The sequence below is a fragment of the Aphis gossypii genome, chromosome 1 (assembly GCF_020184175.1).
Source record: "Aphis gossypii isolate Hap1 chromosome 1, ASM2018417v2, whole genome shotgun sequence".
In the NCBI taxonomy this organism is placed as follows: domain Eukaryota; kingdom Metazoa; phylum Arthropoda; class Insecta; order Hemiptera; family Aphididae; genus Aphis; species Aphis gossypii.
This window is the reverse complement of record NC_065530.1, coordinates 42,661,771-42,677,104: the sequence shown is the minus strand read 5'-3', so window position 1 is coordinate 42,677,104 and position 15,334 is coordinate 42,661,771. Positions and strand designations below refer to the sequence as shown.

Sequence of the window (15,334 nt, the reverse complement as noted above, 5' to 3'; positions counted from 1 at the left end):
AATAAAATTGCGGTTTTTTAACAATGACCTATAAGATTTATAATAATTAAAATTTAATAACATATATTTCAAAAATATATTTTATGCAGTTTAATTTTTTTTAAATTTTTGAAAAGTAAAATAGTTATTTTACATATTTTGTTATTGTTTTGATTGTAGATATACCAGTATATTGCCCTTAACAATATTATGTGATTTGACTAATATCTATAATATAGTTATTTATTTGTAAAAATTAAAAATCATTAAATAAAATCAAAAATAATTTGTTAGAAAACATTTTTAACAGATACAAACATTAAACATGTTACATGATAGATTACTAATAGCTATAGTAAACAAATATATAATGACGTATTAATATATTATGTAATAAATTATTATACTAAAAAACTTACGTGATTAATTTATTAAAATAACTAGTTATAACATAAGAAGTACAAAAGGCAAAAAGTTATAGGTATGTATAATAAATGAAGTTATTATTTAGTACCTGCACCAGTTATATTGGTAGCTGTACTGCAGATTTCAGGAATCAGGTATATCGGGTTAGTGCTTATTGAGTGGGTTAAAAAAAATGTATTTAAATTTTAAATCAATAACAGTGTATAATGAACGGGGCTAACTGCTATTATATCTTGAATATTATTCATTTATCGATAAACAATTAAAATATTATACTGATTACTGAGTGATGTAATTCTTATAAGTTTGTTACATAAAATTTGCAAAACTCTGTATTATACATTGTGATAGGTCCTGCATTTTAAATAGATACCCAAAAAATAATCAAAAAAATGACCAAAGTTTTGTTATACAAGTTCAAGCTTAAGTTCAACTATAGTTACTATACAAGTAATGAGAAAACAAAGATTCAACTTCTATCATTTTTAACATTTCTTTATCTTAACTATGTATATTATTATAATAATAATATAATAAACAAAATGCCTACCAAACTTATTATTACGCTTCACGCAGAATAAATAAACAGTTTACTGGAAATAAATGCGATCGTGATTAATTATCTCACAACTAACCAATTATTATAATTGTTATTTATTTAAAAGTCATCATTCATCAAATACCACATTCAATAAGGACTAGAAATTATTGATACGGTCGAAAAACACTTAAAAGTTTTAAGAACAAACAATATTCCTGGTTGTAATATTTTGAATTTCTTAATTTACATTAAAACTTAACGCTCATAATATATGCTTTAAAAATTAAGAAAATGACTTAAAAACGCTAAAAAAGAAAACATCAAAACATTTTAAAAATTTAAATTTGAAAGTATATCTGTGAAGTACATGAAACAAATTATATGTACTTGGAACGCATTGTCTTAGAAAACTTAAAAAATAATGCACTTTCAATTGAAATCCGGACACAATTTTTATTCAATTTAGTTATTACCTATTTTATAATTTTAATACTTTTATTTTTATTATTATAATACTTACAAGAACAGCAAAAAAGTTTTAGAAAGAGAAAGAACTGCATTTTTTTTATAATGATTATAAAAATTATAATTTTTCGTATTGTTTAGTTTTAAATTATAAATTAATATTTTGAAACATAATATGTCATAACACTATATTTATCAATCCGTTCGTATATAGGTACCAAGGTATAATATTTTATACCATGAAACTTTCGGACCAAGTATCTAAGTAACTACGAAATACGTTTAATGTGTAGACTAGATCGTGTCGAATTTTTATTTTTGAAAATGTTGCTTGTTTATGATTATTGGGTACGCATTTAAAAAATACCCCTAAGGCAATGACGGGCATGTGCCATGTAGTATTGTAGTGTACACACGTCACGCTACACGCGCGATGATAAAATAATAATATATTTAATATTCCTATTTATTATCATTGACACCATGACCGTGTTAAATGTGCAGCGCACCGGCAGATGTCGCGGCGCGCCTGCCGATATCGTACAAGCCGCCGAACTGCCGGAGAAACAGGTCTGACAATCGATTCGCGCACTGCCAAGACCTCCCTCACCGACTGACCGAATTTTTTTTTTATTTTCCACGTACTCCTGGAAATCTGCTTATCAGCGGCGACAGTTTGGCAACGTATTGCATTTTGCATTATTTACAATCGGCCTCTCGGGTTTGTTTCTCGACTCGTTTGTGCAGCTCTAATAGCCCATAGTCGGCGGCGATAAGATAATATAATATTAAATCGTCCAGTCGCCCCGCAACGAGCCACCGAGAATCGCTCGAAATCGATACCTATTATAATTAACGTTTTGCCGAGACTTGACGCCAAAAACCCAAAACGCGGTAGGTACACTCGGGCAAAATCCTTTTGTAATGTCATATTATGTTGTTCGTAATTTAAATATAATTGTTGTCGTGATGGATTTTCGTTTTCAGTCATTTCGCCAAGTCCCGAGCATTTGACGCCCCGCCGGCGGCCGACGGTTGACACACTCCACACTGAATAGCGTTTCTCTTTCTCCGACAGACCAGAGGGACGACGAGCGCGCGCACCGCACCGCCCACACCGCTCCACGACCGCGCACGCACGCACAGCTACACGGAGTGCGGACACACACGAGTCCAACACGACACAGTCGACACACCACACACAGTTCGAGTGCCCGACAGCCGTCTGTCCGTCGCAGTCGGTGTATTCGCTCGCAAACGCCTGATCGTGCCGACCTCGTCGCCGGACGAAAGATGCTCATCAAAGAGTTGTGAGTATTAATTTTTAAAAGAAAAATGTTTCATCGCGACGAGATTTCGTTTTTTTTTTAATGGTCGATGTGCGTTAGGCGGCCGGTCACAAGGTTTCGGATCGATCGTCTGACGTTTCCCCCCAACGATCGTCATCGCTCTTTTGGCCTTAATGTCGCGTCACAAACGCACACGCGTTCGCGTTTTGGGTTCACGGTTTATCCGATCGCAGACGTCAGACGACGGCGAAGATTGCTTGTAGTTCAACCGTTTTTGTGATGGGATTTTACCCAGTGTACCCGATAGGTTTTCGCGATTTCTTTCTCATCTGACGACCCCTCCGAGCGGGGCGTTTGAACGCTTGTCCCAGACTCCGGCCGCCTTCCACACGCCGTTACCTAGTCACGCCACTATTATTATTCCGTTTGTGCTAGGTAGATTATAAAAAAAAATAATCATTATCTACTGTTATCACGATTAATTGCAAATCGAACGATAAGTACATCCATTCCTCAAATTATCATATTCCTAGTTGATTCGTTATAATATTTCCTTCGTGTACCTACCATGAAGTATGAGAGTAGATACATACTACTTACTGTAATATTATTTCTAACAATTTTCACAAAGAATATTATGTACCCACTTAGGCGTTATTATATAGACTATTGACTTGGTTAAATTATTTTCTGTTCTAAAAATCGTGACAAATAATATTTTTATGCCATTCACTACTTTTTTTTTTTTTTTAATTTAAATATTTTAAAATATTACATACATGTATTACTGTACAAATAAATAGTCCATCTTTTAATTTTGAATTGTTTAGTTAAAAAAGTAACGTGTCGACCCATATTAATAATTTTAGATCGATTACAACAGATAACAGTGGCACTAAGACTTATTTTTCATTATTTTATTCAATACCTATAGATACATAGATATATTATAATACCAACAAAACCAGAAATGACTAATGAGTATAAGTTTAAGTTCAATGTGTTTTTATCGAGGTTTTTATTTTATGTATCTGCAAATTATCATAAATAAAAATATGTTTTGTTTCAATCATTTCAGTTATCTTTGATTTATTATTAACCATTGTATGATCCATGATAATTGATTATTCATAAAAAAGCTTTTATGAATATCATGACTAGACAAATTACATAGTTTTTATTGTTATTTAAATCATTTAATTTATCTTTGGTACTTTTGTAATTTTATTCATATTAATTAACGTAAATTCTTTTCTAATTTCAATACTATCAACATTTGTTTCTAAGAATTTAAAAATTATTAAAGAGGTAGGTAATTTCCTTTTTTTCAATAATTTTAATTTAGAAATTATTTTCATGAAAGAATTTTTATGCATTTACTTTTATGTCTTATACAAAAATCATATTAAATCATTTATTATTTTAAGTAATATCTACACCCATACTAAATTGTAATTTAAGTACCTATTTAATGTCTAGTAATTAAATAATACAATAAATATCAGTTATATTGACTTTTACCTATGTCTATTAATAAAAATAATGGTATTTGTTTCAGCCGTGTGGTACTACCCTTAACAGTTGAAGAGGTTTGTATTCATTATATCTTCCAAAACATATTTTTATTCCAGAAAATTATGAACTATCATAGTTATAGATTGTATCTTCCCTTTTTATGATTTGATTTTAATATTATATTTTTGTTTTTAGTATCAAATTGCTCAACTGTACTCTGTAGCCGAAGCCAGTAAAAACGAAACTGGTGGTGGAGAAGGTATTGAAGTGTTGAAAAATGAACCATTTACCAATTATCCCCTTTTGGGTGGAAAATATTCAGAAGGACAGTATACTTATAAAATTTATCACTTGGCCAGGTAATTAATCATAATTAATACACCAATTTTTGTATGTATTATTATCATAATTTCTATGCAGGGTAAATTTATATTTTCCTCATACTCATATTTAGTATAGATAAGTACAAATGTTGATGAAACTAGATGTTCCTGTATTCTTATATAATATCATTTGTATAAGATATATAAAATAATATTTTGTATTATATTTACTATAAAACCTGTATAAATGATTCAGGATTTCACTCATTACCTGTTTATAAATATATATATATAATATATGCCCAAGCTAGTTTTTGAATTTTTTCAAAAATGAAACAAGTATTGTACAGCTGGTTTATTAGCTAAACATATCAAGCTTTTGTTTAACATTGGATGTAATATGACATTGGATGACATGTTTTTGAAGGCCATTAAACTAGTATTGAATCAAAATGTATTAAAATGTTTCACGTTATTCCAGCCTTGGTGTATAAATCTTTCAACTTTATATAATACATATAATAATGTTTGAATTAATAAATAAAACAATAAAAAATAGTAAAAATATATTTCAATAATTAAAAAATTTAAATTATCTAACATACTTATTTAAAATCATAATTGATTTACTTAATATGAAATTTAATTGTACAAAACTACCAGTCTTAAATAGGTATAACTTTTGTGCAATTTAATTTTTAAAAAATTAGACATAATTTATTGACTGGATTTTGAACACTCATTTTTTTGTGATTTAATGTATGGGGGAAGAGATAACAATGAATCATAAACATAATATTCAAAAAATAATTTTAAATGCACCAAAATCATGTTTGCTGACATTTGTTTAAAACTGGTCCTAAAAACATTTAACCTTGGCCTATTTATTATTATATTACTTTCTACGAAAAGCTTACAATAAATTTCTAGAATAACCCCTTTATATAATAAAATTTGTTTTTATTATAAATTTGAAGGATTGAATCAAAAAAAATGTATTATTTGTACCATATAAATTTAAAATATTATATAATTGATATTTTTTGAGCATAAATACTTTTCCTTCCCCCCAATTTGAGCCACTCCATAAGGTGAAACCATGTAAGCATATCATCTTATTCATTAATATTAAAAACCTAGTAGGTTCAAACAAAACAGAGATAAAATATTAATTTGTTATTATTAATACTGAACATCGACACAATGTTTTTATTAGTTAGGAGTAATGTTCACATTTTATTCTAAGTTTATTATCATTTTATAAGTTCAAAAAATCTACAGCTTATCCGTAGCTGTAAATTAATACAATTTGGATATTGTAATTATAGTACCGAATCGACTAATCAAAAGTCTTTCTCTTTGTTAGAATTTATTTTTATATATTTACTAAATTAATAATATAATGATAAATCTAGTTTGTTAAAATAATAATTTTTGTGTATAAAATTCAATCTTTAAAAGAAGAATATTTACTTATCCTTACTGAAAATAGTTTCCTTGTTTTTTATAGTTTGCCTATATAGTATGTAATGATAAAAGTTTTACAGTAATACTATAATTATTAATGAAAAGTTATCTTAATGAATTAGTATTGATAAATAAATAATGAATATTTACATTTTTAAAGATTATTTTTGATGTTCTTGAATAATCTAAATGAATACTGATTTTCAAAACATTTTTAGTTCACTGTAATTTATTCATGTTATTGATAAACAAATTAATAATAACAATTCATAATTATTAAATATTTAATTATTGGTAATTAAAAGAGTTTGTAATTTGGTGCATTATTATCTTGTCATGAAATTATATTAATTTAACTTGGTTGTGCAATTTTAGAACAGTTACTATATATTATCAATAATTAACATGCCTAACAGGTTTTAAAGAAGGTCATTTTCTGCAAATATATTATTGATAACTATTAATTATAAAAAACTTTCTTCCTGGTTCCTAAATATCATTTTGAGTTTTTTAATGTAAAAAAAAAAATATAAATAAGCATTTCACCACTGATAATTTAAGTATTATACCATATTATAATATGTATCCTTCCAAATAAAAAATTTTCTACATAGGCTGTATTTTATAATTACTTTTATGGTTTAATGACTTAAAATGTATTTGTATGATTAAAGACATCAAAATAAAAAAAAAAAACAGAAATATAGTTTGTATTTTTTAATATATATTGTTATCATATTTTAGGTGCTTTGAGAGAATATAAATTTGGTTCTTAGTTATGAAATTACCAATTTTTTGAACAATTATAGGAGTATTTTAATTTTAACTAAATTATAATTAAAATTATGGATATAAAATAAATGACTTAAACTAAATTTAGATTTTTAAAATTATAAATTTTAGTTAATTGATATTGATGTTTTAAATTTAAAACCAGTTAAATTATTATCAAGACATTTCCAATTTTTCTTAACTATTAATTACAAAAAAACATTATTGTTGTGTGTAGAATAATTAGACTAACAAAATATTTTATGGTATTTCAGCAAAGTACCTGGAATGATAAAACTTTTGGCACCTAAAGGAGCATTAGAAGTTCACGAAGAAGCATGGAATGCTTACCCTTACTGCCGAACCGTGATTACAGTGAGTTATTGTTATAACTGTAGCTTTTATATATACGATATCTTAATTATTTTATCATCATAAATCTAGGAATTTATACAATATAAATTAGATAGTTAAAATCTGTTTTCTAAAAAATCCGAGAAAAAATCAGTAAATGAGAATTTTTATCTATACTGATGTCTTTTTCCCTAAAAATGGTGAAAAAAAAATAGTGATTATGCAAGCCTCAGAATCCTATACATTCAATATTATTAATATATTTTTTTTATTCTATTATGTGCAGTTATTAACAAGAAATAATTTTTAATGATACCTTTTTGTACCTACCATGTTCTGTTTATACAAGAATTCATAAGAGTTTGACAACTGTTAAAAAAATAATATTTTATATCAATTAATTTTATTAAATTAATATTAGCTATAGTGAACTGTAGAGTATTTTACATTATGTCTATAGTAGTTGTTATCTGATCAAACTAATGAAGCTGGTAATTTTATAGAACTGTCACCTTTTATTATTAGAATTTTAAAATTATTGTTTATCTTTTAAAATACTTATAACATATAGTAAAAGGTTCATTAATTATTTTCTCTTTGTATACATGGGTTTTTATAACTTTGATATTTATGATTTAATCTCCCATTTCAACATCTGTTTAAAATACAATGTGCAAACATTGGATTTTAATTTAAAAGTCTAATATTATTTTTGTAGAACCCAAATTATATGAAAGAAAAATTTATGATAACTATAGAATCATTTCACTATGCTGATCGAGGAACCCAAAATAATGTAAGTGAAAAAAACGAGGTTGTTAAGATTACAGCTATTATGCTCGCTATAATCTATGCAAAGGGATTATTGTTTTTTATGTGTGAACTACTGGGTGTTGATGTCATTTCTTCATGCTTGAAAACATAACTAAACAAAATAATTCATTATATAATTTCCCACTGTTTTATAATAATCTAATTAATAATTAATATACATAACATGTGCCTTAATACATATTTTTTAAATAAAACTTATTATAATTGCTTTTTGTTTGGTGGTTTTGCTTGTACGTACAGAATCCAAATTATATGAAAGAAAATTTCAGTATAGTCATTGAGTCGTATCATATTGCTGATAGAGGTACACAAGAAAACGTAAGTGATGTGGTCCTTAACATGTATTAGCATACAATACAGAAGTACTGTTATATTCACGATCTCAGAAATTTACACTGTTGTAAAATGCTTAAACACTGTTTTGTTATTTTAATTTGAAATTGGATCTTGTATTGTTATTTAGAAATTATTATTTATCTTCTCGCTTATGTATATAATTTATTTATAGCTCTGTATAACATAAAATTTATTATTATTTTATGTTTTATATTGTATTATTATGCTTAATTTAACAAAGTTTGGCTAAGGTCTGAATTTTAAGATCATTAATACCATTAATATGTTATGTACATAAACAATATTTTACTAATTTATTGTTATACTATAGCACATTCTACTTTCAATAAACTTTAAAACTATTTTACCTCATTACTAGTTCAAATAAACAATATGAGTAATTTGAATAAAAATAAAAATTTTCAAAATACGAATTACTCGATTATTAAGTTATTCAATGTTATCTTATCATAAAGGTATATTAGATAATATTAATACATTAACATTATTATTACTGATCTATATAATAATTTATTTTTGAGACTAGTTAAATTAGTAATTACTAATATGCATGATTTACATTCTAAATCTAACATAATTTTAGTGTTCATATCACATATATATTATATTATTCAGCTTATTAGATAATATTTTGCTTTCCTCATTTGTTATATTTTAAGTTATTATTTCTAATACATATTTAATATTAAAAACAGGTTCATGAATTATCTCCTGAAAAACTAAAACAACGAGAAGTACAAATAATTGATATTGGTAATGACCCTATTTCATCTTCAGATTACAAAGAAGATGAAGATCCTAAAAAATTTAAAAGTCAAAAGTCTGGAAGAGGTCCTCTTCAAGGAAATTGGATTGAAACAGTATGTTTATTTCTTATTATTGTAGCACTTTTGTTATAACCAAACTTGAAAACCATGTACACTACTGTTGTCTTCTGTTTTAGGCAAATCCAGTTATGACTTGTTATAAATTGGTATCTGCAGATTTCAAATGGTTTGGGCTACAAACCCGTGTAGAAAACTTAATTCAAAAGTCAGAACGTCGCCTGTTCACCAACTTCCATAGGTATGTTGTCTGTAAAAATTGATTAATAATTTTTAAATGTAATTTTAATTAATGGGTAAATTAACTTAAAAAAAATTTATAGACAAGTATTTTGTTGGATGGATCGTTGGCATGGGCTTACGTTACAAGATATTCGTGAAATTGAAGAAAAAACTCGAGAAGTATTAGACAAAGTATGTTTGCTTATAAATAAATAATTGACAACATTATTAATTGATCATTTTAATTTCAGCAACGGAATGAAGGAACTGTTAGAGGAATGAAAGCAGATGCTGATTAAAACATTTTTGAAAGTTAAACAAACCAATCCAAATGCCTGAAATCGTTCTGAAAATTAAACCATATTTATTCTAACACCAACCAAATTGAATAAAAACAAAATAATACCAGATCTAGTAATTTTTATCACTTAGTCTAATTTTAACTAAAATTTTACAAACTATATTATACATTTTATTCTAAAATAACATTCTTACTACAAATATACTCTAAATTGTCACAATATTCTTAGGGAAATTAGCTATTTTTAAAAGTACTACAGTTATAGGTACTTACCAACATTTATTTTTAAAAATGATTATTAATTTTTGATAATCTATTGATTTATAGAAAGCCAAGTCATTCCACTTTCTATTTATTTTGTTATCCGTTCTTCCTCTTGTGTTTTTACTTAATAATTGGTAATTGGATTCACAGTGTTTGTGAATATTCATGGTGATTGTATACAAGTAATCATAGTCAAAATCAATTTTTTAGTTGTCAAAATGATTATTAATTATTTTAACAAATATATATTTGTTAAATCAAAAAAAAAAAAAATGTTACAAAATTCGGTGATTTAAAATTTAATTAAGTTTTAATTTTATGGTTACCATGTTAAAAAAATATATTTAAGCAATACACATGTCCGTGTACAAACAATATTGTAATACCCATTTCGATTTTAATAATTTTCAATATTAATAGTTAATTCACTAAAATGTTTAGTAAACTTGACAATAATAGCATTACATAAATGCATTAATTATTTGAAAATGTATTAAATAATAATTGTTGAACATTAGACTAGTGAATTTCCATGTCATTGAAGTACAAATTGCAGTGATGTAGTGTATACTGATTTTTTCAATAGTGCTAACTGGATTTGTACGTATTTTACTATTTGTTGGCTATAATATATAATGAATAGTTTTTTCCCCAATTTAAAATTAACTTACCAATAGTAATCTAGTGTAATGTAAAAAAAAGAAACTAAATAGTTTGAATCAATTTTTTAATCGTTAAATTTTTTTTATCTGAGAATACTCGTAATACATTGTTTTAACATGTTATTTATTTCACCAAGTATTACCAAAATGTATTACAAGTAAATTTCAGTTGTACATTGTATAATTATTCATAATAGTTTCTCTATATTGTAATATTATTACCATTTAAGTTGCATTTATATGTCTTTGTATTCACAATTTTGATAGATGTGAAGTTTGCATATAATACATTTTGTTTTTCTTGCAAAGTAACCATATGTCATAAATTATAAATGTAAATAGCCATTAATGAAATGTGAGTTGCTTATGAGTCATGACACATTTTATTGATAATAAATTTTAAAACAAAAAATTATTCTATGACTATTTTCTATAGGACTGTAGTTTATTCAATATATTATTATTAAACACTGTTGTTGATCGTTTTAAAGTCTAAATTTGTTCAAATTTCTGTTTGAAATCTGTGAAAATATAAAATGTAATATATATATATATATATCTTGAATAATTATATGAATATTAAACATAAAAATATTATATTGAGTCAAAGTCGAAAGTTTTCAATCTAAATACATATACACACAAAAACACATTAATAATTTATATATTGATTATCTTATTACATTAAAATATGTTAAATGTTTTAAATTTCTTTATAATATATAGATATCACGTTATGTATACATTGTAGTAGTTTATGTTTTTAAAACTAAATTAAACGTTTATCTGTCAGACAAACTATTATATAATAATAATAATAATATATTGTTTATTTATGGGGTATATTAATTTAGTACTTTGTTGGATATGAGTAGCTGTATAATAGATGATTTTTAAAAACAAGTTAAGAAAATAACAATTATTAATTATCATTATTTCATATTAATTGCATAAAACATATTATTATTATTATTATTTAATTTTTTGATCAAAAGAGAATAAAATATAATTATTATAATATTATGTTATGACTTATCATAAAATACTTAACGTTTATGATAAGTGCGTTCTGCAGTTATATTTGTTAGACGTTATTAGATAACTCGTTACAGTATTTTTAGGCAATAAAAATTGGTTATTTAAATATTTAAACCTTGCTGTGTTAGTTTAAAAACAAAATCATATATTATATACTTGTATACCTATCACAACATAATTTAATTGTTGAACTTTTTTCTAGACTTGTAGCCTTCAATTTATGTATCATGATGGTTAAAAAATATTTTTATAAACCCAAATAGTACCCAATTTACAGCTATATGTTCATGGACTCGTGTTTAACGATACCTTACGCATATGAGACTTGTTATATTATTTGTTGTGCTTTTAGATTTGGTATTAAATAATATTTAAATGCAGATAATAAATCTTTAAACTTTGAATGGCTGTTATAAATTATAATGCATAAATATTCTCATATACTTTGAAAAGAAAAATATCAAACGATCTTTAATAGAACAAAGTCAGATTGCAGTATTGAGTTGAGTATGTATTACATTTTTATTGTTAAAAATAATAAGATAAACAAATGAAAAAAAAATAGTCCCAAAAACTTTTAATTTTTTCTAAAATGGAGAGTGGTATTAATGTAATTTATTTTTTTAATATAATATAATTTTTGAACCACTTTTTTTTTGCTAAAGAGAGTATTAAGGACAAGTAAAAAGTCTATGAAAATGAGTTTAAAAGATATTGAGCTTTAGTGATTTGGAACTTTTGTTTTGAACTGACGGCGCCGCAGGAACTGCAGATTTCGCATTGCCTCCGCGACGCCGCTAGAAGTGATTACTGATTTGGAACTTACGTATATAGTAATTGTTACTATTAATCTGTCAACATTTATAGTTTGTAAAATATTCTAACTCTAAGTACAATAAATACTAGATCCAGTGTGACATGTATTTCAAATATGTGAACAAATATTTTTAAGAATCATCCTTAGTAAAACTATTTAAATAGGTTACCTAACTGATAAATTAGGTACTCATTCGAATTTTGAACTAGGTATAAAAAAAAATATCAACTAAATAATTAACAGTAAAAAGTGGGATTCTTTTTTGAAAAACAAAAGTTTATATTACCTCAGAATATTCCTTAAGTAAGTATTACAAAATCTCAAGACTTCGAACTTGCTAAGTATTACTTACCAATAAATAGCTCCTTAATCACGTAACCCTATATTCCTTTTATTCCTTATCCCGAATAATACTTATTGTTGACTTGTACGTGCTTAATTGTACATTTCGTACCTATAGATCAGCACTTCTCAACCTATGGTACGCGAAGAAAATCTCCCTTTATAAAAAACATAAACGTATACATTATTAATAAGCATAAAAATGGTGAGGTGGTAGTGTGTTATATAACAATTTTCAAACTGTAGGTGGTACGCGAGTATAAAAAGGTTGAAAACGGCTGCTATAGATAATAGATTACATTTTACATAATTCGTTTAAAAATAAATTTCATTGAACGAATTCATTATTAAAGGAAAATAAGAATGAGTATGGTTAAAATGACATCCTGTGTAGGTACCTTATAATAATAACTAATTAGTAATTACCATATAAATATAAATGATAAATAACTTATAAGTTATATTTAACTAATAATACTAGTACAATATGTCAATTTCCTAACTCAGAATCATTCTTCATTTACAATATTGTATTAAATCATTTAATACAAATTTAATACATCTCTTTCAGTGATCTTATTTTAGATTCTGAACTGATAACGATTATCCGTGAGAACATACTTCAAAAAATTAACAGTCAGTATTTGAATTTTTCACAAAATTTTTATACTATCATTTATATAATAACATTTTAAATATTTATTAAGTTATTTATAGGCGTGACAAATTTAAAATTTTCATTTTTTTTCTTACAAATATCTATTAAAAACTTTTCTCTTATCTCTGGGTTAAAGTTTTTGAAAATTTTATACAAGATCACACATAAGATGTTCTTATAATATCCATGTAAAAATATTAAAAATTCATGCGTATAATTTTTTTTTTATTCAATTTTTAAAAACTGTCAAAATTACAAAAATTACAAGCGACAAATATTTTGTAATAAAAAATGTACAAAATCTTTAATTTTTAGAACTATTATTGTTTGAAAATGTATTATAACATTCTTAATGAGTAATATTTCATTTTCATACTAAAACTATAAATTCTAAAAACTATGTACCTATTATGTATCAACACAATTATTTGTTATGGAAACAATAGAGAACCTATAGATAGAGTACCTATAGACATTTTAAGAAAATCAAATTTGAACAATATTATGTACCTATATTTTAACGTAATAGTACCCATTGGCGTAAATCCCAGGAGTGCTAAGGGTGCTTAGCACCCCCAAAATACAAATTAGCACCCCCAGTTATTTTCCACTGTATTCCATTATACCTAGTACCTATCTACTATAATTATTAATAGCACCCCCAGGATTTAATAAGGATTTGCGCCAATTAGTACCTAACGATTTTAATTTTTGTCATGAATCAAACACATTATAATATCATCATACATATTTCTATTTTACAGTATATAAAGAAGTATATTATTACATTTTAATGTATTTATAAATTGATATAAATATGTATTATTTTAATAATTAAATATCTACTATAATAATATAGGTACCTAATAAATGCAATATTTTCAGAAAAAAATATATCAAACGACCTTAATACACTAATAGCAACTTACATATATGGAATAACATCGAATCGTTGACATAATAATATACCTATAAGTACTCGTATAATATATCGGTTTTTTTCTTGGACAAAATCCATCGTATAAGTGTCACAAAATTATGGTTTAGTAGCTTGTAGATAGTCACTAAATATAGGGTGTTCTGCTTTACAGATGGTCTAATGTTTTATTATTGTATGTTGTTTTCTAACTATATTATAATAATATGTTTTACATGCGCGCGTATGCTGTTAGAAAACGTTTAATTTTAAAATTAAATATATTGTTAATAATTTTATTATGCTATAAAATAATTGGCGATCATACTACAAATGTAAATAATATCTTGTAGAAAACCTTTCAAGTTTAAGAGTTATGATGCACATATTTTTAAAAAAAAATGATTCGTACGTATATTTAGTTGGCTGCGACTACCGAAAAGTATTTTAGTAACATAATAACTTTAAACCATTTAAACATATTTGAGTCAAGTATGCTATGTTATAATTATTTTCAAACTATAAAATAACTTATAAGTGATACTGTCGTTTTTTTCAAAAAAAAAAAAAAAAATGTATAATTTTAATAATATAATACCTAAGAAGTAATAACCTTGTTATAACTATAATAAAATATGATAGATAGCTACATTTTATAATATTAATCTTATGATTATCAATAGGTATTGCGAAATCCCTAATCCGTATAAGCTAAGTTTGGACTGGGAAAGCGATCCTTATTATCAATTAAATTTCAACATATTATACCTAATATATTAATATTAATTCAAATTAATTTATGAATGGTATCTATTGAAATAAAAATACAAAGAACATTAAATTAAGCGTACAATCTGTAACATTAATATCAAGTGTAACAAAATATGAATTAAATTCCTAATAGATTATAGATACTTAAGTAAAAATGTCATAACTTTTGAAAGACCTTAAATTATGAAAGTTATTTAT

The 15,334-nt window shown here is 25.3% G+C and overlaps 1 protein-coding gene across 2 annotated transcripts; it reads left to right on the top strand.

Moving 5' to 3' along the window:
* Positions 1-2,019: 2,019 nt before the first annotated feature.
* Positions 2,020-12,036, top strand: LOC114124242 (phosphatidylinositol transfer protein alpha isoform). 2 transcript variants are annotated; one of them, XM_027987430.2, is made up of 10 exons: positions 2,020-2,305; positions 2,399-2,721; positions 4,259-4,289; positions 4,411-4,574; positions 7,052-7,151; positions 8,205-8,282; positions 9,017-9,181; positions 9,265-9,386; positions 9,469-9,559; positions 9,619-12,036. In XM_027987430.2, the coding sequence occupies exons 2-10, from the start codon at positions 2,705-2,707 to the stop codon at positions 9,664-9,666; spliced, it is 816 nt and encodes a 271-aa protein (XP_027843231.1). In that variant the 5' UTR covers positions 2,020-2,305; positions 2,399-2,704; the 3' UTR covers positions 9,667-12,036. The 2 variants fall into 2 exon arrangements, with proteins under 2 accessions (XP_027843231.1, XP_027843230.1); XM_027987429.2 differs by lacking the exon at positions 8,205-8,282 and adding an exon at positions 7,849-7,926 and having other exon boundaries at positions 2,029-2,305.
* Positions 12,037-15,334: the final 3,298 nt, after the last annotated feature.